The sequence below is a fragment of the Pholis gunnellus genome, assembly GCF_910591455.1.
Source record: "Pholis gunnellus genome assembly, chromosome: 11".
Taxonomy (NCBI): domain Eukaryota; kingdom Metazoa; phylum Chordata; class Actinopteri; order Perciformes; family Pholidae; genus Pholis; species Pholis gunnellus.
The window spans coordinates 24,609,483-24,632,583 of NC_136538.1; the positions used below are offsets into that span (position 1 = coordinate 24,609,483).

The 23,101-nt window shown below is 41.6% G+C and overlaps 1 protein-coding gene across 1 annotated transcript; it reads left to right on the plus strand.

The window, feature by feature from the left end:
* The first annotated feature begins 2,414 nt into the window (after positions 1-2,414).
* On the plus strand, positions 2,415-21,491 carry LOC306702974 (protein NLRC3-like). Its single transcript, XM_079168753.1, has 13 exons — positions 2,415-2,647; positions 4,637-4,848; positions 6,885-6,966; positions 7,757-7,846; positions 7,992-8,105; positions 8,801-8,914; positions 9,567-9,645; positions 9,800-10,028; positions 10,192-11,989; positions 12,084-12,257; positions 12,594-12,767; positions 20,360-20,406; positions 20,545-21,491. The coding sequence occupies exons 3-13, from the start codon at positions 6,899-6,901 to the stop codon at positions 21,105-21,107; spliced, it is 3,450 nt and encodes a 1,149-aa protein (XP_079024879.1). The 5' UTR covers positions 2,415-2,647; positions 4,637-4,848; positions 6,885-6,898; the 3' UTR covers positions 21,108-21,491.
* Positions 21,492-23,101: the final 1,610 nt, after the last annotated feature.

Consider the following 23,101-nt stretch of genomic DNA (forward strand, 5'->3'; position numbering starts at 1 on the left):
CTCTTCACAGCTTCACGTCGTTTACTTCTGTCTGACACCTCACTCATCATCTTCATCATCTTCATCACCGTCCAGCAGACACACAATGATTCCACGTCTCCACACGCTAAAGCGCCACAGATCACCACTGACTTGAGGCCAGAGATGGATTCAACCTCGGCAGTCGTTCACCGGCTCGTCCTCTTGATGTGATGCGGGCGGATCGTCTCTAACAGTGAGACGTTCCGCCTGTGGTGAGAGGGAACCCTCGGTTATTCAAACGGACTTGTTCCACAGGGAACTTCCACGAAGCCTCCGGAGGAGTCGGACCTGGTTTGTACCTTTTTTGTTGTAAAGTTATTAAAGAGAAGTCTACACGCTGTGTGTCCGGTGTGTCCTCACTGCTGTGATGCTTGAGTTCAGTAGTTTCACCTCCTGATGAACATCGAGGACGTCAAACATCTAAACTGAGGTCCTCACCTCCGTCTCCGCCATTTAATGTTTGTTCACACGTCACAAATCTTCTTCATTCAATCTTCAACCACATGTACACAAGCACATTGATGTACTTGTACTGTACTGCAGTATCTCCATGTTGTACTACCTGATACTTGTACTCCACTACATCCCAGAGGTACATGTTGTACTTTGTATCTGACAGCTGCAGTTACTCGTTAGTCTCTGCTCAGCCACACAGCTGTTTTCACGCCGATGATTAGTGGGCGGAGCTGTGAATTATGGGATGTCACCAAACTACCTGCATTGTGGGTAAGTTGCCCCGCCCCCAACAGGTAGAACAAGGAAGCTGTCAGAGCTGCACCCTGCTGCTGACAGCAGTGAAGTCACCTGTGTGGGTGGACGACAGCTGAGCCTTGAACATTTCACATCACACGTGAAGCATTACTGCTGATTCTACCAGCAAACAGTAGAAGAAGAAGTTAGCGTTAGCTTCTTCTGCAGCAGCTACAACAGTCACATGACAAACTCTTTCTAAACGTTTATTATGAAACAACTAAAGTCAGAGAGATCTTTACATCATTTATCATTTCATTCAGTCACGTGAGGCTGATCATTCCTGAGTGTTTGATGAGTTTTATAATTTAAGAGAAACGATAATCATATTCTGGGTTATTTAATAATGACGTCACAGTAACAATTTCAAAACGTACCGACGCAAATGATTCATAAATAAGACGAACACATTCCGCCGGTATAGAAATCAGTCCTGATCTCATAAACAGAACACAGACACAGTTTAACAGACTACAGAGAGAAACTCCTCTACAGTGATGATCACTGTGTCTTTATTAGTTATTAGTGTTATTAGTTACTAATATTAATACAGTGATCATGTGAACAGACACAAACTTCTCTAAAGTCTCTCCAGCTGTTAAAGCCGACTGACAGCTGATCCAGCTGTGATCAGCTGATCCTCGTCATCAGAAACAGACGTCGCTTCACGTGACGCAACTGAGGAAAGGACGTCTCATGTCTATTAAAACATATTTCCTCGTTTCCTCTCTCCTCGCATGGTTTCCTTGCGTCTCTCCATGCATCCCTGGTGGGAGGGACTAAGACGCAAGGACAGGAGCCAAGTGAGGGAAACGAGGACGCAATTAAGAGACTTGGGATGTGCCCGTGGACAGAGAGAGACAACAGCTGATTAACGCTGTGAGTGTGAAGCAACAGCAACACGATGAGGCAACGACAAGTCTTTGCTTCAGGAGTACTACAGTGTACTGCAGTACGAGAGAAAAGTACTGCATGTTTCAAATAAACGAATACAGAAGTATTATGAGGTAGTAGTTCATCAGAAGTGTTCTGAAGAAGATTCCTTCAGTGCAAATCATTGCAATGTGACATCAAACACGGGGGTAACCAGTGGACGCATGGAGACATAAAAAAAAGGTAAACAAAGAGGACGGCTCACGTGGGTTCAGCCTGGAGTATTACATCTACACACAAACATTAAGGGGTAAAGATGGAACAACAAATAAACATGAAATCAGAGAATATTTATTTATTTATTCATCAAATATTAGATTTTGTCATTGAAGCTGACAAAAACGAGTAAATAGATTATATGAAAATACTTCTCATCTTGTGAGTAAAGATCCTGGAAGACGTTCAAATCAGGGAGTACAAAGTACACAATAAATACACACAATTATACATCATATTTGTTGTCGTTTTCATGGTAACATGATGTTGTGGGTTTCTGCTCGATCCTCTGTTCCCTACTAGTCTACATCTACAAGGAGACAAGGTGACAAAGAGGGGCGTGCATGGATCCTCTAAACTATCTGCTCTCAACAACACAATCCAGTCTGTTGTCAAAGCAACTCTTTACAAGTTGAAGTGATTTGTCCACAGATGCTGAGTTTGATCCTGAGAGACTCTTGTTTGAGCTGTGAGGAGGTTTGTGTTCACAATGACATTTGATCCTGTGAACGCAGCTCAGACTGAGACTCAGTCCAACCAGTCCGACTGCATCCTGTGATGGTGCCGTGAGGACACACGCCCTCTCTGATGAAGCATAACAAGCTGCGTCACTTCACTTCGTCTGATGGAAGTTGAAGTTGAAGTGAAGCACGAAGCTCCTTTTCTACACAGACCTGCTGAGGACAGAAGAGAGCTGCACACGGAGGAAGTTCATGCTGAAAGTTCAGTAAGTGGAGCTGTGATTGGTTGAAGTGACGTCATTGATTGTTGTGAACGTGTGATTGTTTAAAGCTGCTTTCAAACACAAACGTCGGCTGGGAAACAAGATGGCCGCCCGTGTGAGCAGGCAGAGAGAAGCTGCTGTTAGTTTGAATGTTGAAGTCCAGATGAAGTGTTGCTTTGAATGATGACGCTGTGATGAAGAAGAGGAGTTCAGTCTGATCTGGGGTCTGTCAGCACTGTTACTGATGTGGAGCACTAGAGTTCACTTTGTCTCTCATTGATCACCAGGTTGTAGTCGAGCTTTTACTAACTGATCAAATGTTGAAGTGAACGATCCATCAAGTGAAAGCTTCCACATGTTCCCATAGTGACCACAGTGTTTTCTACAGTCTGCAGTAAAGTCTTAATTTTCACGGCGAGAAAGTTAATAACTTTGCCGTCAGCAGTCTTTTAAATATCAGCTTTCATTCGAGACCAGTTAAAAGCAGGAGCGACCGAGCCTCGACGTGTGACGTCCGCTATCACGTTGTGACAAAGCACTTTTATATATATATATATATATATACCACTGATATTAATGTCATACCACTCTCATTCAACAGCATATACCACTAATATGAACTTTCAAGCAGCACCTGCCTTCAGGAAACGGTGTGTCGTTGGAAAAGTACCGGCATACCACTCTAGGGATCGGTACATTCCACTGAACCACAGCAGCATACCATCGGACACTTTTTGATCTCGGCGTCACTCCCTCTGACACTGAGTTAAAATAATAATCAACAGGGAAACGCTGAGTTCAAATAGTATCAAGAACAGTGTATTAGAACTGCATCACAGTCTAGCTTGTTAACAAGTCTTTTACACATTTATAGTTAATTTGAACTGCATGAACTCGCATGAATGAAAACAATAAGGAGAGAGAACACCTTGAAGAGGACTTGACTGCAGCGTCTGGCTGGTTTCCTCAATCTCTGATGACGAGTGACTGTAAACAAACTTTAGAAACACAATGTTCTGAACTTCTGGAAAGTTCTATGACATCCAGGATAAACACACTTAAAAGAAGCTTTGGGTGTGTAACTGTGGGTTCACATGTGCCTCACATGTGTTAACATATCAGTGCAAGTCTTTACAAAAAGCTAACACAACAATACCATACAGTTTAAATGAACAGACTGTGATGAGCTGATTACGTTAGTGAAGAAATGAAGCTAAGACAATGGACCACAATGGACTAACGTTCAACACTAAAATGAGTTTGATCTGGTGTTAATGTTGCTCCTGTGATAACACACATAACGTTACTGTTAGCGTTACCTCAACTGTTCATCTTCTTGAACACGTCGGTGATTTCTGGTCCGCTCTCCATTTTGATAATCGTCCCGTTTGCGGTCCTACAGTCGGTCCAATAAGAGCACAAGTAGACACAAGTTAGGTGACTAACGTTACATCTTAACACTGTAACTGGTGATTAACTTTATTTATGTTAACTTAACTTGCTATGCTGTTAGCTAGCTAACCTTTCTAAGGCTACTTGAGCTCGAGCTAGCTAACGTCACAGAGCTAGCTCCACTAATATTAGCAAACTGATGTAATGAAACAGACCAAGAGAAACATTATCTGAGATGTTAACAGTTCAATAATCATAAAGACAAAACAATAACGGAGATTTGAATTTCGGATGATAAGCTAACGTTACCTCGGCTCCTCGTTGATCTCCACATGGCTGCTGCTCAGAAGGATGAACTGAAGCTGTTGTGTCCAAAGTCACGTTCAGGAGCAGTCGGTCACGTCTTGTTACTCAAATATGAAGTTTAGGTAATAAGCAGTTTGAATAATAAAACTATTATATCGTCATTACAGACACATTAACCTACAATAGACAGTACGATGTAGATAGATCGTGACTCACTGAACTTGCATAGAGAAGCTTTTGTTTGAGCTGTGAGGAGGTTTGTGTTCACGATGACATTTGATCCTGTGAACGCAGCTCAGACTGAGACTCAGTCCAACCAGTCCGACTGCATCCTGTGATGGTGCCGTGAGGACACACGCCCTCTCTGATGAAGCATAACAAGCTGCGTCACTTCACTTCGTCTGATGGAAGTTGAAGTTGAAGTGAAGCACGAAGCTCCTTTTCTACACAGACCTGCTGAGGACAGAAGAGAGCTGCACACGGAGGAAGTTCATGCTGAAAGTTCAGTAAGTGGAGCTGTGATTGGTTGAAGTGACGTCATTGATTGTTGTGAACGTGTGATTGTTTAAAGCTGCTTTCAAACACAAACGTCGGCTGGGAAACAAGATGGCCGCCCGTGTGAGCAGGCAGAGAGAAGCTGCTGTTAGTTTGAATGTTGAAGTCCAGATGAAGTGTTGCTTTGAATGATGACGCTGTGATGAAGAAGAGGAGTTCAGTCTGATCTGGGGTCTGTCAGCACTGTTACTGATGTTGAGCACTAGGACCCAGCAGGGACCAGAGAGCTCACCTGGGCCTTTGTTCCTGCACTGAAACACACCTGAGAGACTCTGTTTGCTCTCAGCTGCTGCTTTCAACCCTCTAAGTCCACAAAGCTTCATGTTCATTTCTTCTTCTGCTTTTCAACACATTTACTACATTTGTGACAGTGTTTGAATGTGTTTGTGTTTGACTTTGTCTCTCATTGATCACCAGGTTGTAGTCGAGCTTTTACTAACTGATCAAATGTTGAAGTGAACGATCCATCAAGTGAAAGCTTCCACATGTTCCCATAGTGACCACAGTGTTCCTATGAGGACGCTTACATCACTTTACTCTTCTGTGTTTGACGGACTTCTGGACTCTGAAGGGAGATCATGAGGAGAAACAGCAGCTCCATGTGTTGGAGGTTGATGAACAATATTTAACGTGTAAAACACTGTAAACTTACAGGATGAGCATTTAAAATGACGTCTTCTGACACGTTGTTAACGTGGTTTAAAAGAAGCTAAAGTGAAGTTTGTTTTATTCCAGAAAGCTAAACTTTAACAGACAGATGTTGGAGATAAAAAAATAACCAAACTTGAGTTTGTGAAATTCAATATGCAGTATTCTCTCACACCTTTGTTTTCTTATATTGGCAAAATGTATTTGGTCCAGAGTTGGGTCGTAACTTAACAGAGTAGGTATTTACAGTCAATATCTGTATTTAATGGTATTTCATTGTTGAAGAACATAATATGTTTAATGGACACTGTTTTGCAAACCATTATTTTTGCAGGTTGTTGTCAGCCTTTTGTTGATTTAATTGTCTGAGCAACTTTTTGTCAATATAGTTCTTTCTTCAAGCTTTTCTGAGCTAAAGAGGAGATGAACAGCCGTTTTGAAATCAACTTTCCTCCTGTGCTTTGAGATTTCACTGTAAAAACAACTCAAGTCACAATTCTATTGAGTTACTTTCCCGTCTTTGTTTGAGAGCATGTTCAAGGTGACGGTTTCCCTCTGAGCCACTAGAGGGCGACAGCTCCACTAACAGTCTCATTGAGAGGAGACATCAGTGTGACTCCATCACAGAGAATCAGGACGTTGATGTAAAGGAGGAATGAGTGCTGATGTGCTGATCAATGATTGGACGGATGCTTTCGGCTCTGCTCTCAGTGGTTCCTCTAAACATTAGTTCGTTGCACTTATTGTATTAGTTTGTTTCTGTACGTTTGCTCTGGTTTATGCTCTTAGATACTTGTTTAAAAAAGGTGTTGTACTTATGACTTCTGGTGACTAGTCGTTCTCTTGAATACCTACGTTGAATACACCTATTGTAAGTCGCTTTGGATAAAAGCGTCTGCTAAATGACTGTAATGTAATGTAATGTAATGTACACATGAAGGTACAAAGTGATGTGGATTCAGCAGCAGCTAACAAGGTCACATGACTGATTCTGGATCATTGGACGAGCTGCTTCATGCTCTGACTGGATGTAGTAGACGAGGAAACAGAGGAACATTTCAAACGTTGAAGAGCTTTTCAAAGTCACTCAAATAGAAGTGAAAAGTGACGTCATCCCCAAAGAAAGGCCAATAAAAAGCCACATGAAGAGTCTTCCTCTAGTCTTCAAACAAGCCAACAGACTAAAGAGCATTGTGAACGTCATTTCTTAGAGATGACTCTGCAGCTCAAAGTGACAACAACATGGAAACTGTCCCATGAGTGTCTTTAGTATTGAGGTGAATGAGCTGTGTGTGTTTGTCATGATGAAGAGAAATAATGTTGTTGTGTTTGTGTGAAGGTGTGGACTCTGCTATGAATCAGTGTGAGGACAGAGAGGAGGGAGTCCCTCCCTCTAAAACCAGCCACACCAAAGCTCAGAGGTGAGATGACCGTCTCCAACTGTCCACATAGTGTTCACTTTTTACTGACACCGTCACAGAGGAGTTCATCAGTTCATTATGTTTTATCACTGAGGTCAAAGTCACTGGTGGTGATGAACCAGACTTCATTATATTCAGAGGGGTTCCTAATATTCTGACCCTCAAACACAGCTTTCACTATAATGTAGTCCAGCACAACACCACCTTTAACTGAGTCAGTATCATGTAGTCCAGTACAACACCACCTTTAACTGAGTCAGTATCATGTAGTTCAGTACAACACCACCTTTAACTGAGTCAGTATCATGTAGTCTAGTACAACACCACCTTTAACTGAGTCAGTATCATGTAGTCTAGTACAACACCACCTTTAACTGAGTCAGTATCATGTAGTCTAGTACAACACCACCTTTAACTGAGTCAGTATCATGTAGTCCAGTACAACACCACCTTTAACTGAGTCAGTATCATGTAGTCCAGTACAACACCACCTTTAACTGAGTCAGTATCATGTAGTCCAGTACAACACCACCTTTAACTGAGTCAGTATCATGTAGTCTAGTACAACACCACCTTTAACTGAGTCAGTATCATGTAGTCTAGTACAACACCACCTTTAACTGTTACTTCAGTACTAAACATGAAACTGAATTTAGTTTAGAGCTGTTTTATTGAATTGTTTTAGACTTCACAGATGTACCTAATAAAGTGGACACTTGCCATGTTTTTCTTCATTTTTTTGTCAAGGTTTAGTCAACATGTACTTTTATCAATACTGCTTTTGTTTCAGGATCCATCAGAGTCCAGAATCTCCTGGACTTAGTGCTAGTCCTGGACTTGGACCCAGCTGTGTGTGCCTCAAATGTGATGCATCAATGGAGTGTGTTCTTGATTTTAAACATTCATCCCACAAAAATTAAGTTCTTGTCAGCATTAAACCTTTGTAATTGTGCTGTATTTTAACCACATAATATTACCTAGCTATGCCACCTTTAATTCATTAATTATTCCTGTTTTTGTTTCAGGGTCCAGCAGCAGAGACCAGACTGTCCCGAGCCCAGCTGTCTGTCCTTCAAGAGCGACAAGTCAAAGCAACATTTCGAAGACTTTAAAGGACAACCTACATGTGCTGAACAGATGTAAGCTGTAACTGACAGTAAGAGTCAGGTTATACTAGAAAATAACTTTATACGACATCTTCATCTAAAGTTTTTCTATTTGTTGTGAAAATCCGTCATAGAGAGAAGGAGACGTGATATTGTTTCAATCTATATGGAAATAACTTTAACTACGTTAATTAATTAAAGGAATAACAAATAAAGAGAGCTGAGAGACAAGTTCAAACTCCGCCTACTTTCTCACCTCCACACAACTGACCAATCACTGAGTGAGGTGGGTGTGATGATTCATGTTTAAACTGTTGTTTAGTCAGAGAATCTTTGCTGGTTTAGTGTCATTTTTCCACACTGGGAGCTGCCCAGTACAACCAGTCTGACACTGAGACGCTCCACTGGAGCAGCTGGAGGTTCTGGGTGCCTTGCTCCAGGGCACTTCAGCAGTGTACAGTGAGGGAGGGAGAGCTCCATGGAGGGCTTGGTGACTAAACCAAACTGACTGGTGAAGAAAACAGTGAGCTGAAAGACTGAGCTGTTGATTCTCAGTGGGATCAGCAGGACTAGTGAACCTTTACCACTACAGGGACTCATCTGATCCACATCCACATATCACTTCATGGACCTTTACCTTGTGTTGGTCTCTGTGTGGACAGACACAATGTGAGCTGATTCTTCAGGATTGAATGATGATGATGATGTAATGTCAGTGTTTCTATCAGTTCACAGCAGCAGAGAGAAAAGTCTCCTGAACCCAGCTGTGTGTCCATGAAGAGTGATCGGTCTAAAGGTCGTATGATTTACTTCAAAGATGGACGCCGTTCTTATGACCCAGAGTAAGTTCTTAAAACAGATGAAACAGATGACTAACTGTTACACGGATATAAAATTGGTCGTCTATCATTTATAGTCTTTGATCTGTCATTATGATCTCATTTCTCATTATGATCATGATATGACCAATATCTTGAACTACTTGTTGTAGTTTTACATCAGACAGGAAGTAGCATTCTGGATATAATCCTAACTCTAGTTGCAGAGGTCTGGAGACTAGAAAGACTCGGAGGAGGAAGTCTCCCCAATGGTGCTGTGAACAAAACCAAACACAGACCCTTTGTTTCAGTGATGTGACAGATCAACAGTATTAAGTCTCGGTACATCTGACTAACAACACAATGGTAGAATAGAAACTACACCAAGTATGAAAAAGTATCTCATCAGATGTGATTCTAGTTGTTTCTAGTTGTAGTTGTATCTGGAGGTGGAAGGTATAGAAGGTATATAAAGTAAACCGGAATTAATTTGACGATATCATTTTTGCCAATGAAATAACTTTTACTGTCCAATAAAAGCAGAGTTAAGAATCTGTTTAGCATCTGGTTTTCATTGTGATCAATCATGACAGAACACAACATCTTTAACTGATTGTTGTATTTGTGTTAATGGTACAAACACAATGTGAGCTGATTGTTCATGATTCCTCCACAGAGAGGACCAGGAGAGCTCAGAGGTTCCCAGAGGTCAGTCTGCCCAGCAGCATCAAACACACCTGGACTCCATATTTATGGTCTGTACATGTACAACGACTTTAAATCTATTCTGTTCACAATCATCTCCATGCTGCACTTTGTAGACCAGTGGATTGTCAGTCTGTCCAACATGGATCTGATGTTTGGTTCCATGGTTTTAGTTTGTGTCATTCATAGAATATTCTGTTCCAGCTGCTGGAGGAGAACATCGTCACTTTTGTGAAGAAGGAGCTGAAGAAGATCCAGAAAGTTGTGAGTTCAGATTACCCAGAATGCTTCGAGAGTCAAAGAGAGGATAAGGAGCTCTTGGACGGTGAGGATGAAGAGCGGAGGAGGAGCAGCAGAGAGGCATTTGTGAAGATCACACTGCACTTCCTGAGGACAATGAAGCAGGAGGAGCTGGCTGACTGTCTGCAGAGCAGTAAGAGGATTTCTCTAAAGATTTAACATGCTGGATAAATGGGACGTTTACTAACGTCTCAAGAGATGGACCAACATGTATTCATAGACTCATTCTTTGAGGAAATGACATGTTGAAATCTATTCTCTGACTCATTGATCTTCTTTGTTGTGTGTTCATTCAGGACTTCTTGCTCCAGTTTGTCAGCGTGAACTCAAATCTAACCTGAAGAAGAAGTTCCAGTGTGTGTTTGAGGGGATCGCTAAAGCAGGAAACCCAACCCTTCTGAACCAGATCTACACAGAGCTCTACATCACAGAGGGAGGGACTGCAGAGGTCAATGAGGAACATGAGGTCAGACACATTGAAACTGCATCCAGGAAACCACACAGACCAGAAACAACCATCAGACAAGAAGACCTCTTTAAAGCTTCACCTGGAAGAGAGGAACCAATCAGAACAGTGATGACAAAGGGAGTGGCTGGCATTGGGAAAACAGTCTTAACACAGAAGTTCACTCTGGACTGGGCTGAAGACAAAGACCACCAGGACATACAGTTCACATTTCCATTCACTTTCAGAGAGCTGAATGTGCTGAAAGAGAAGAAGTTCAGCTTGGTGGAACTTGTTCATCACTTCTTCAGTGAAACCAAAGAAGCAGGAATCTGCAGCTTTGAAGAGTTCCTGGTTCTGTTCATCTTTGACGGTCTGGATGAGTGTCGACTTCCTCTGGACTTCCACAACAATGAGGTCCTGACTGATGTTACAGAGTCCACCTCAGTGGATGTGCTGCTGACAAACCTCTTCAGGGGGAAACTGCTTCCCTCTGCTCGCCTCTGGATAACCACACGACCTGCAGCAGCCAATCAGATCCCTCCTGAGTGTGTCGACATGGTGACAGAGGTCAGAGGGTTCACTGACCCACAGAAGGAGGAGTACTTCAGGAAGAGATTCAGAGATGAGGAGCAGGCCAGCAGGATCATCTCCCACATCAAGACCTCACGAAGTCTCCACATCATGTGTCACATCCCAGTCTTCTGCTGGATCACTGCTGGAGTTCTGGAGGATGTGTTGAAGACCAGAGAGGGAGGACAGCTGCCCAAGACCCTGACTGAGATGTACATCCACTTCCTGGTGGTTCAGTCCAAACTGAAGAAGGTCAAGTATGATGGAGGAGCTGAGACAGATCCACACTGGAGTCCAGAGAACAGGAAGATGACTGAGTCTCTGGGAAAACTGGCTTTTGATCAGCTGCAGAAAGGCAACCTGATCTTCTATGAATCCGACCTGACAGAGTGTGGCATCGATATCAGAGCAGCCTCAGTGTACTCAGGAGTGTTCACACAGATCTTTAGAGAGGAGAGAGGACTGTACCAGGACAAGGTCTTCTGCTTCGTCCATCTGAGTGTTCAGGAGTTTCTGGCTGCTCTTCATGTCCATCTGACCTTCATCAACTCTGGAGTCAATCTGCTGTCAGAAGAACAAACAACCTCCTGGTGGTCTAAAGTCTTCAGAGACAAACGAACACGTCTCTACCAGAGTGCTGTGGACAAGGCCTTACAGAGTCCAAATGGACACCTGGACTTGTTCCTCCGCTTCCTCCTCGGTCTTTCACTGCAGACCAATCAGACTCTCCTACGAGGTCTGCTGACACAGACAGGAAGTAGCTCACAGACCAATAAGAAAACAGTCCAGTACATCAAGAAGAAGATCAATGAGAATGTGTCTCCAGAGAAAAGCATCAATCTGTTCCACTGTCTGAATGAACTGAATGATGGTTCTCTAGTGGAGGAGATCCAACAGGCCCTGAGTTCAGGACGTCTCTCCACAGATAAACTGTCTCCTGCTCAGTGGTCAGCTCTGGTCTTCATCTTACTGTCATCAGAAAAAGATCTGGACGTGTTTGACCTGAAGAAATACTCTGCTTCAGAGGAGGCTCTTCTGAGGCTGCTGCCAGTGGTCAAAGCCTCCAACAAAGCTCTGTAAGTACAGAGAGTTAGATTCATATATCATTCTTAATTACGCTGTTATCTTTTCTACTTTTTGTTCATTTGTTCTTCATCATTGTCTCTTCAGACTGAGTGACTGTAACCTCTCAGAGAGAAGCTGTGAAGCTCTGTCCTCAGTTCTCAGCTCCCAGTCCGCTAGTCTGAGAGAGCTGGACCTGAGTAACAACGACCTGCAGGATTCAGGAGTTAAGCTGCTGTCTGCTGGACTGGAGAGTCCACACTGTGAACTGGAAACTCTCAGGTCAGGATTAATTTTCCACTGATGATCACCTTAATCCTGTTTTACATTAATGGATAAACTCTTAACCTGCATAAGATTGTTTCTGCGCTTGCATGGTTTTAAACCAATTGTGTTTATTTTGTTTCTATTATTTTAAAATATTAATTAAACATGTTTTATAGTCTTTTTTTTCTCACTCTGCTGATTTAATTTGAAATGGTTGTGACTAGAAAACAATCAGTAACAATGTTAACGTAACCCCACAGTAGCCGACGGTATCTCAGTACTGCAGTAACCTTCCAGCCCTCACAGTTCCCTCAGATTATGTGACGTGTGTGTTGTTTTGTGTGTTGGCAGCCTGTCAGGCTGTCTGATCACAGAGGAAGGCTGTGCTTCTCTGGCCTCAGCTCTGAGCTCCAACCCCTCCCATCTGAGAGAGCTGGACCTGAGCTACAATCATCCAGGAGACTCAGGAGTAAAGCTGCTGTCTGCTGGACTGAAGGATCCACACTGGAGACTGGAAACTCTCAGGTATGAAGAGGCCTGCTGCAGCCACAGACAATCAGTCTGATGGAGGAGGTAGAGCTGGAGACTTTTCTCTGTTACACTGTCAGCCTGGTTAATATGACCCTGACACACCAAGCTGACCTCAAACTACCAGAGACTCATCAAACTGTTTGTGTCCCACATCAGACCATCAATACAGACAGAAGTAGTCAGGGAACAGTAGCAAGGATGAGCCAAAGCAGGGAGGGAAGGTGATGAAACTGTTGTTTTTCTGGAACGTTGTCTTGTTTCAACATTAGAAAATAGGACAGTGGTGTATCCTGACACGTTGACGAGCATCATGGTGGGTTGACATGCGTCAACGTCGTCACGCTGCAAGTTTGTGGACTCATATCAAACAATAAATTGGATGTTTTGATGCTCATCATCTGCCACCAGTGTGTGACGGACTTCAACTGTAATATATATATAAATATATTTTCACCCTCAGATTACAGATCATAGAAAACATTGTTGACTGTTAGTAAATCCAATTTAACCTGTTTAAGGATAGGAGACAGATTCATCTTCACCAGATCTTCCAGTTGGTAGGAGATATGGATTCCCAGATATTAAAAGCTATTGTAAGACAAATGAAATGGAGATATTATACCGTTATCTGGGTCTCTACTGCCTCCAAGTGGTAGGGCAGTAGATTCACCCACATTGATCTTATAGCCAGAGAGATTACTACATTCATTGATTGTTTCTAGCACAGAGGGAATTGATTGTTTAGGGTAGCAGTATAACATCCACATACAACGACATAATATGCTTCATTTTCCCACTGTTAATACCGTTAATATGTGGGTGTGTTCTAATAGCCTCGGCCAGGGGTTCAATGGCAGTGGAAAACAGAAGTGGGGACAGTGGAGCACCTTGACGAGTGCCACGCCCGAGAGTGAACCGGGGTGAAGTGAGACCGTTAACCACAACCATTGCTTGTGGAGAGGTGTACAGTCATTTTACCCAACTTATAAATGTGTTGCCCAGAGAGAAACTTTACAAAACGTTGAACATATATTTCCATTGGATTCGATTGAACGCTTTCTCAGTGTCTAAGGAGACCACCATAGAGTCTAGAGGTTTGTTTTTGGCGTATTGAATGACCCCCAATAAACGGCTCACATTAGTGTAGGAATGACGACCTTGCACCAATCCTGTTTGATCAGGCCCGATGATGGTGGGTAGGATGGGGTCAAGTCTTTTAGCTAAAAGCTTGGCCAATATTTAGTTTTCCACACATTGCAAACTGATTGGTGTATATGAGGAAGGTTCCTCTGGGTTTGTTCCTGGCTTTGGTGTTAATACTGTGTTGATTCAGGTAGTTTTTGATTCAGGAAGGAATATTCGTACATTTGACTTAACCTCTTGGACCCAACTTAAGAGTGGAATAAAAATGTCTTTGAATACTTTATATATTTGTGGGGGAAGCCATCTTTCCCAGAGGGGATGTCGTCTATAGCTTCCTCTATCTCTGTAACTGTAATGGACTTATTCAAAGCCTCTTGTTGTTGTTCATTCATTTGTGGAAGGTTTAAATGTTCTAGAAAGCTGTTTACTTGAGTCACTTTAATGTATTTCTGATGTATAAAGTGATTTATAATAATTAGTAAATATAGCATTAATCTCCTCAGATTTAAAACGTTTTCCGCTCGAGGTTTTCAGACTTGAGACAGAGTTATGGCTATTTAAGTTTTGATAGTCAATTTCCTGGTTTGTTCCCATATTCATACATTTGTTGTTTAGAAAATGATACTTTCTCAGTTTGTTGGGAGATTAAAGTATTAAGAGCAGCACTTACAACACTCAGTTGTTCATAGTTTTCTTTAGTTGGATGTTTGTGCATCTATATTATTTTCTTCTTCTTTCTGCTACTTCAGTCAGGAACACTCGTCATAGATTTTGACCATTTATTGCAACAAATTGAAATACAGTTAAACTTGGCGATGATGGCTCCGCTCTTTGAATGCTCCCCAGATTAGCCAGTAGCTACCAACAACGGAACCCAACGCCAAGTCTGGAAGACGCCCATGTGAAGCATCAGCCGGACTATGGAAATCTATGTGTAGCAGCAAGCATGCTGCAGACCTCTGCAGACATTATGTTCAGAATAAAAGGAGCAAGCATGCATCCCAAAGAGGTCATACTACATACATGCTGCAGTGAAACCCAGCCAACCACTTCCAATTGGAGCATTTTATGAACTTATTATTTTCATTTATTATCGTGCATTGGTGTACTAATGGTAGTCTCCAAGGTAGCGCTCATAGTTTTTTGAACTGCAATTATATTCAATTCAATTCATTTTTGTACAGCCCAAAATCACAAATTCTCCTCAGAGTTCTTTACAATCTGTACTTATACAACATCTTCTGTCCCAGGACCCTCACATCAGAACAGGAAAAACTCTTTAACGGGGAGAAAGAGGAAGAGACCTTAGGGAGAGCAACAGAGGAGGGATCCCTCTCTCAGGATGGACAGAAACGCAATAGATGTCATGTGTACAGAATGAACATCTGTGGCTCCGTAAGCTGCTGAGGACCGGCAAACCGTAGCTTCCATTGTAGATGCTGGGACCAGAGCGGCTGCAGAGGTAGCTGCTCCGATGAGGAAGGGGTGCGAGGTGTATAGCTGAGGAGGATGTCCACCTCGTTTGCAGAGGAGACGGAGTTGGTGGTAAAGAAAGACCTTGAAGTGGCTTTTCTTTGTCGGTCAGAGACGAGGGTCCGTCTTGCATCGCACCAGGATGCCGTTGCAGGTACCGGGTTATTGAAGATAGAGGACAGAATGCACTGTTAGTGAGATAACAACATTCTAACCTTTACCTTCCCTGTCAGTTTTGAAATGTTTGAGGTAGATGGAGTAAATGTGAGCATCTATGATGATGTCGGAAATAGTAAGATCATGCAAAGGATCGGAAGAGTCCGAGCTGGTTATGAATTCACCACACCGAGGAACCCATAAAGCCGTGGTATCCAGTCATGAATCTATGCATGATCTAAAACACCCCCGCCTTAAAGAGACACCAGTTTGTGCACTAAAGGTAATGAAGGGGAGACGCTCATCGTTGCTTCCTGGATGCTCTTCTTTAAGCCGTTGAAGAGGAGGCGAATGAAGGAGTTCCCGAGCAGCCTACATACTGAGGGGTCTGGACATCTTAAATGAAACTGGCAGTGGCGGGCCGTGGATTTTATACCTGGGCCTTCAGTGCAATCTGCGACTTCATGAAAACTGTGCTAGCTATGAAAATGTCCATTTGGCTCAATAACGTCAAGCGTTCTGTCTACGTTTTAAACTTTAAATCATTTTTCTACGTTAAAGTATGGCTTGTCAATATGCCAAAGTGTTTTTTTTGCTCTCTTCACGCCGAAACCCCATTCAGGTCAATGGGGCAATTTTGCTCCCTTTTTCGAGATTTTCGGGAAAACCGCTGGGCGAATCTTTTATAAAAGTCATAGCACACGATTCCCGATCGGGCCGGACATTTGGATATATTTTTCACGCCGCTGTTGGCAACGCTGTGTGAGGAGAAGCGCGGCAAACTTTTGGATAAACATTATTATTATTATTATTATTATTATTAGTATGATTAAGAGGCAGTTTTATCCTCAGCTGAAAGTATGAGGAAGTGGAAGGATTTGAAAGTTGAAAAAGTTTAAGAGGATTTGAAAATATTCTCCATAGAAACCCATTCAAAAATAAAATAGCAAAAAGCTTAATAATTAAAAAAGTTTAAAGATTAGAAATATCAAGAGACATAGCACACATGAGCTGAAAGAGCTGAACATTTTGATATTTGAACGGTTTCTGTAGCTTAATAAATGTGGAAGGAGAAGAGTTGCAAAATACGTACGGAAGAAATAGTTGAACTAGAAAATGCATTTCCTACTGAAAATGTGTTGGAATGCTGAAGGCTGAAATGAATTGCGAAAACATTGCTGAAAATAGATATCCAATTCAAAAAAAGAAATTGCAAAAAGCTTAATAATTCAAAAAGTTTAAACATTACAAATTGCTGAAAATACAGAAATGGGAGACTACCTGTCTGAAAAATGTTGTTTTCCGAAAGCATTTAAACTGCACTGCTGAAAACCCTTCTAGTTGAAATGTTTAACTATGGTGTCTGTAGCTGAAAGTATGAGGAAGAAGAAGGCTTTGAAAGTTGAAGAAGTTTAACAGGATTTGAAGATTTTCTCCATAGATATCCCATTAAAAAAAGATTGCAAAAAGCTTAATAATTCAAAGTTTATAGATTACAAATATGAAAAGTCATATCACCCCTCTCCTGAAAGAGCTGAACATTTTAATATTCGAATGGTTTCTGTGGCTTAAAAAATGTCAGCAGTAGTGATATTTGTTGTAGTAGTAGTAGAAGTTATAGTAGAAGTATTAGTAGCATTAGAATAAGTGCGGGGGGTGGGGGAGTCCTCTAAAAGTATCCAAGACCTGAATGACTGTATGAGAGACACAGAGAGATAGAGGGAGAGGAGTGTATTTGCACGTGTGTCTGTGAGTCTGTGTGTTTATCAACATCGCTGATTACCTTGATCACGAACACCTGTGTGCCAGCAGTCTGTTCATGAAGAACAGACAGGGAAACACCTCTCAAACAAATCTTCAAAACCCCCATAACCGTAGCTTCTATTGCTCCGATATTAATACATGAGAAGAAGGATGAGTTGAACAACAGATCCTGTGAAAATTGTGTCTGTAGTGTAACAAATGTGGCTAAACTGGCGATGTAGAAATGGGGTACCGTGTTCTGTGGAAGATGTTTTTGCAGCAAGATTTAACATTGATCTCTATGGAGCAGAAAGTTGGTTTTCCTCTCAATTAAGTGATTTTCTGCCAAATGTGTAAATCTGTGGGATTCCACAATCACTTTTGTACGACAACGACACGATTAGCTGCTTCAAGATCAAACAAATATATATGAAGAGTGAAAATTGTGGAGTCGAAGGCAAAAGACAAATATTTTTTTCACAAGAATCTGAAGCTGCTCTTCACTCTAGCGGTGACATCACGCACTTTAAGCTGCGCAATACATACCCATTATAAAGGCAGAAAAGGACTGAAAAAATCATAAAAGTTAAAATGGGACAGTTCAAAAAGTATAAAAGATATCAAAAAGCTGAATTATGCGGCAATAGATCAGGGTTTTTCCAACATTTTAAAGTTGAAATGGTGTCTGTAGCTGAAAGTATGAGGAAGTAGAAGGATGTGAAAGTTTAAGAAGTTTAAGAAGATTTGAAAATATTCTCCATTGACATCCCATTCAAAAACAAATTGCAAAAAGCTTAATAATTCAAAAAGTTTAAAGATTAGAAATATGAAGAGATATAGCATACATGAGCTGAAAGAGCTGAACATTTTGATATTTGAACGGTTTCTGTAGCTTAAAATATGAAGGAAAAAAACGTACGGAAGAAATATAATAAAAATATAAGGAAGAATAAAGAACAGGATATTCTTTATCCTATTCTTTATTGTTGGAATGCTTAACAGCATTCCAACAATAAAGTCATATTTAGAAGCTGTGACCTATTAGAAGCTGTGATTCTATTGGCTGCTGTCAGCTGGTTACAGCTGGGGACGGATGACTTCCGTGTCCTGCATGAACTAATGCGATGCTTCATAAAATGAAATAATTCACCCTCTCAAATATACTTTAGTAGTTTCCCAGAGTATAGAGGGATTTGTCGTTCATGTCCAAGAACACAGAAAGCTCTTTCCTGTCTGATCAAATGTCTTTATTGCATTTCATCTCTAGGTGTGTACCGGGCTTTTTCAGAGTTAAGATGAGACTAAAGGGGCGTGGTCTGATATGTGAGTTGAGCCAATCCTACAATTAGATTAGCATCTATACATATAGATGAGCATGAATTAATACATAGCACCCGTTTGGATCAGACTGTACTGTCTCAATGACAAAAGATAATAGGTTCCTAATGATGATCACAACTCCTCTACTTCTGGTGAAATCAGATCAGAACACAGCTGACCTACCCAGTCTTTGTTCAGTTCATCATGCTCCTTCTTACTTAAATGGGTCTCCTGTAGTAAAGCAGTATCTGCTCTCTCTTTTTGAAGCTCCTTCAGTATATTCCTCTTTTTGATTGGGTGATTGGCACCTTTGATGTTCCAGCTGTGGATCCTCAGTTCTTCAGATCTTGACATTATCCATTATGAATATATAGTTGGGGAAAAGTAATCTGCTGAGCTGTTTTTAATTCCATATCCATCAGTTTTTCGTGAATAGGCCGCGTTTTGACCCTTAGAGGCACAAGGTTGTTTGTTCACATGTGGCTTGAAGTTAATTTGAGAGCGACGTCTCTCCACCTCCTTCATAAAGTCCTCTGCATCCTTTTCTTCTCCACACTTGATGTGAAGAACAGAGGGATAGAGAAGCGAGTCGTCCATGTTCATGTCCACAAGTTTCCTTTTGATGTGTTCAAAGTCTCTGCACTGTAGTCGGGGTACAAGTGGATCCTGGTGTTGATGATGAGGAGCTCGCCCTTTTGTCTGGAGAGGTGAAGAGTTTGAACTTTCTCCTGAAACTCAGGAATCTTACCAGGATTGGCCTTGGACCAGTTGAGCTTGTGTTGTGGTTTCTCTGTGTGGGGCTGAGTGAGCTCTCTCCATTACCGGGGGATTAGGAAAGTGTTCCTGACCCAAGAGGTGTAGGATCAGCTGCTGCACAAACCCAATGTCATCCCGGCCTTCTGCCTTTTCTGGAGCTTTAACGAGACCAATGTTGGAGCGTCTGCTGTAATTCTCCATTGAGTCCGCCTTCTGTTTCAGCTCTTTTCTTTTTCAATGTGACTGAAGCAGGTTTTTAAGTCCTCAATGTCGTCTTCATGCAGCTGACTCTTTGTTGTACTGCAGTGGTTTGGTGTTTACCTCTTATATTATCATATATAATAGATAATAATGAATATCAGCGCCGTGTTCATGGTTCAGTGGAAGCATCAAGCCGTGATATGAAGTCTGGTTCACACTGGCTGATTGCGTCCATGAGCGACTGAAGGGAGACTTGACTTTGGTCGCCATACTTTGGGTTCAGATGTCAGAGATTTCACAGGTGATCAGCTACTTGTTCACTAGTTTAAAGGTCGTACATCCGTTGGTTTGAACTCTTAGAGGTTCTATTAACAAAGTGACTCAGCCCATGAAGTGAGACTCACGCACGTGAGACCACGACCCGGAACCGACACAACTACTTTATAAGCTGATAATATGTCACATGTTGTGTTTACAGCTTGTTTTCACTGAACCACAAGTGGACAAAGAAATCAATTGATGCAGGTTTAAACATGTGATTCACTGACTGACTGGTGGAGGAAACTGAGTGTGAAATGGATGATTGTCAATATAATACTGATAATAATAGATCATGAACAAGTGAACATCATGAGCTGTCGTCATGGGCCAATCAGAAGAAGCTCCAGTGAAGTCAAAGAGTATGAGCTGATGAATAATAAGTGCTCCATGTGAACATGAATAACAAAGCTCTGTGTGTGAGAGCGATGTAATGTCCATGTTTCATGCTGCTCTGACCCCCCTCCTCCTTTCAGGGTGGAGCCTGCTGGAGTCCGATGGTTCAGACCAGGTCTGAGGAAGTGTGAGTGTGCTTTGAGTTTGATTCATGAAAACAAAGCATCTTCAGACTGTGACATCACTCATTCACATGATGATGTCATCATCAAACAGATGATAGATTAATAACTGCAGCTGTGTTGTGTCTTGTTCTCTCCATCAGATTCCTGTGAACTCACACTCGACACAAACACAGTGAACAGAAACCTCAAACTGTCTGACAACAACAGGAAGGTGACACATGTGGAGGGGGTTCAGTCATATCCTGATCATCCAGACAGGTTTGACTCCTGTCCTCAGCTGCTGTGTAGAACTGGTCTGACTGGTCGCTGTTACTGGGAGGTCGAGTGGAGAGGAGACGTTAATATATCAGTGAGTTACAGAGGAATCAGAAGGAGAGGAGGCAGTGATGACTGTTGGTTTGGAATGAATGATCAGTCCTGGAGTCTGTTGTGCTCTGGTGTTAGTGGTTACTCTGTCCATCACAATAAGACAAGAACACCCATCACCACCTCCTCCTCCTCCTCCTCCTCCTCCTCCTCCTCCTCCTCCTCCTCTGGTAGAGTAGCAGTGTATGTGGACTGTCCTGCTGGCTCTCTGTCCTTCTACAGAGTCTCCTCTGACACACTGATTCACCTCCACACCTTCAACACCACATTCACTGAACCTCTTTATTCTGGGTTCTGGTTCAGGTTTGGTTCCTCAGTGTCTCTGTGTTCTCTGTAGGGAGAGTCTCCTCCTGCTGGAGAAACGTTCTCTCTGCTGACCAGATAGTTCAGTGTGTACAGGATCACACACAGCTGATGTTAGTGAGGAGAATGTGGGTAGGAGTTTATCCTCAGGGTGGTGTTTGTAGTCTTCTCTTTCCAGTATGCTAGAGGTTGATGAAACAATACTCTGAACAGAGTGATGGAACTTCAACAAGCTTCCTCTCCTTCTTGAAGGTCGTTCATCTTATGTGTCCAAACAGAACATCATGTGTTCCTTGTCCCCGGAGAGAGCAAGTCTCACTCTATTACAACCCTCTCTTCTCTCTGAATGAACAGAGATGTGTTATTAGCAATACTATACATGAAGAGCAATAAAAAAGTCTCCTTATTTGAACCTCAACGTGTCCATGAGTCTTTTCTTCTTCTACTAACAATAGAAACACAAACTTCATGACACTTTGAATGTGTTGATGTTGTTTAAAGAGATTCTTCATTTTTATGAAAACACATTTATTTGAGAAAACAAATTAAAATGAAAAATAACTTAAAGTGTTGAGAGTAGATATAATGTTAAAATAGATAAATGTGATATTTTACTTCATCACATGTAAATAAATCTTTAATCAAAGTCCTTTAAATGAGCTTTACGAGAGCTTTCAACCGCATCTCATGAGCTTCTTCACTGGAGAGAGTTTATTTTAAAGTGGTTTGAAGTAGTTTACATTTAAACTATTTAAATATATGTTTGTGTTCATGTGTTGTCTCACAGTTCACATGTGAACATGTGAGGGACTTTTCACATGTGACATGTTTTACATTTGATGCTTTTAAAAGAAAAGAACAAAAAGAAAAAGTAGTTCACAAGAAGAAGATCAAATATCAAAGATCAGTGTTCAGATTACAGAACAATAGATTATAGACTTAAAACATATAAAAGTGATGTAAGTAATCAACAACAGAGTTCCTTCACATTTTAACTTGATCTCATGGTGTGACGGCCTGCAGTGGGCGTTCCCTTGTGTCTTGTCTGTGCTGTCTTGCAGGACCCTTGTAGGCGGAGCCTCTCGGTCCAATTAGGAGCAGCCTGCCAGGCTCCCAGGGATATGTAGGACCTGCCTGTCGCAGTCGGGACCTCTCTGTTCCTGCAGCACCATGCCGTTGTTTTGTTGAGCAATAAATGCAAACGTTTTGGTATAACAACCCGTGTCTCCCGTTATGTCATGACTCAAGAGCCGGGTCGTGACACATGGGACTTGATTTTTAATGTTCTATTGATATTTCATGTAAAAATGTATTGTGTTTCATATTGTTTCAAATATTTTGTCACTTTAGTGTTTGATTTGCAAACTTGTAAAGGGGATTTTTTTATTTCACAAAATAAAAACGATAATATAAGACGTTTCCTACAGCACTTGAAGGCACCACAAGAGCCCGCCCCCGAGGAGCTGTGATTGGTGGAGAGCTGGTGTCGTCAGAGGAGCAGGAAACAAGAAGCAGAGAACCAGGAGGACAGATTTTAAATAAACATTACATTACAGTTATTTAGCAGACGCTTTTATCCAAAGTGACTTACAATTCACATTCTATCAGCAATTTTGGGGTTATGTGTCTTGCTCAAGGACACATCGATTCCATTAGTTTTCAATGGTAGTCCTAATCCACTACGGATGTAATATATATTTGGCCGCTAGTTGCGCTGTGGAGCCGTTTTGTGAGTGAAAGACTTCTTCCGGGTTTGTCTGTCAGAGAGAGGATCCACAGACTGGAGGTCTTCGCTGTGTGGACGCTTCGTTAAACGGTAAGTCATTAAGATGAATAACAATGAATTAAAATGTCATGATATTTAGACTGGGCTGTCTGACATTCACTAAAGCTATAAAGATAAAGTTATTATAAAGTTATTATATTATTATTATACAGTAGAGAAATAAAAATAAAAATATGAAAACAGTCACACAATAATATGTAGTAGAATAAAATACTCTATTATATTTATATTTTAAGTCATTA

Coding starts and splice junctions, on each gene's coding strand:
- LOC306702974 (XM_079168753.1), top strand. CDS start 6,899: ATGAATCAGTGTGAGGACAGAGAGGAGGGAGTCCCTCCCTCTAAAACC. Junction 12,258..12,593: donor TGTGAACTGGAAACTCTCAG/GTCAGGATTAAT, acceptor GTGTGTTGGCAG/CCTGTCAGGCTGTCTGATCA. Junction 20,407..20,544: donor CAGACCAGGTCTGAGGAAGT/GTGAGTGTGCTT, acceptor TCTCTCCATCAG/ATTCCTGTGAACTCACACTC.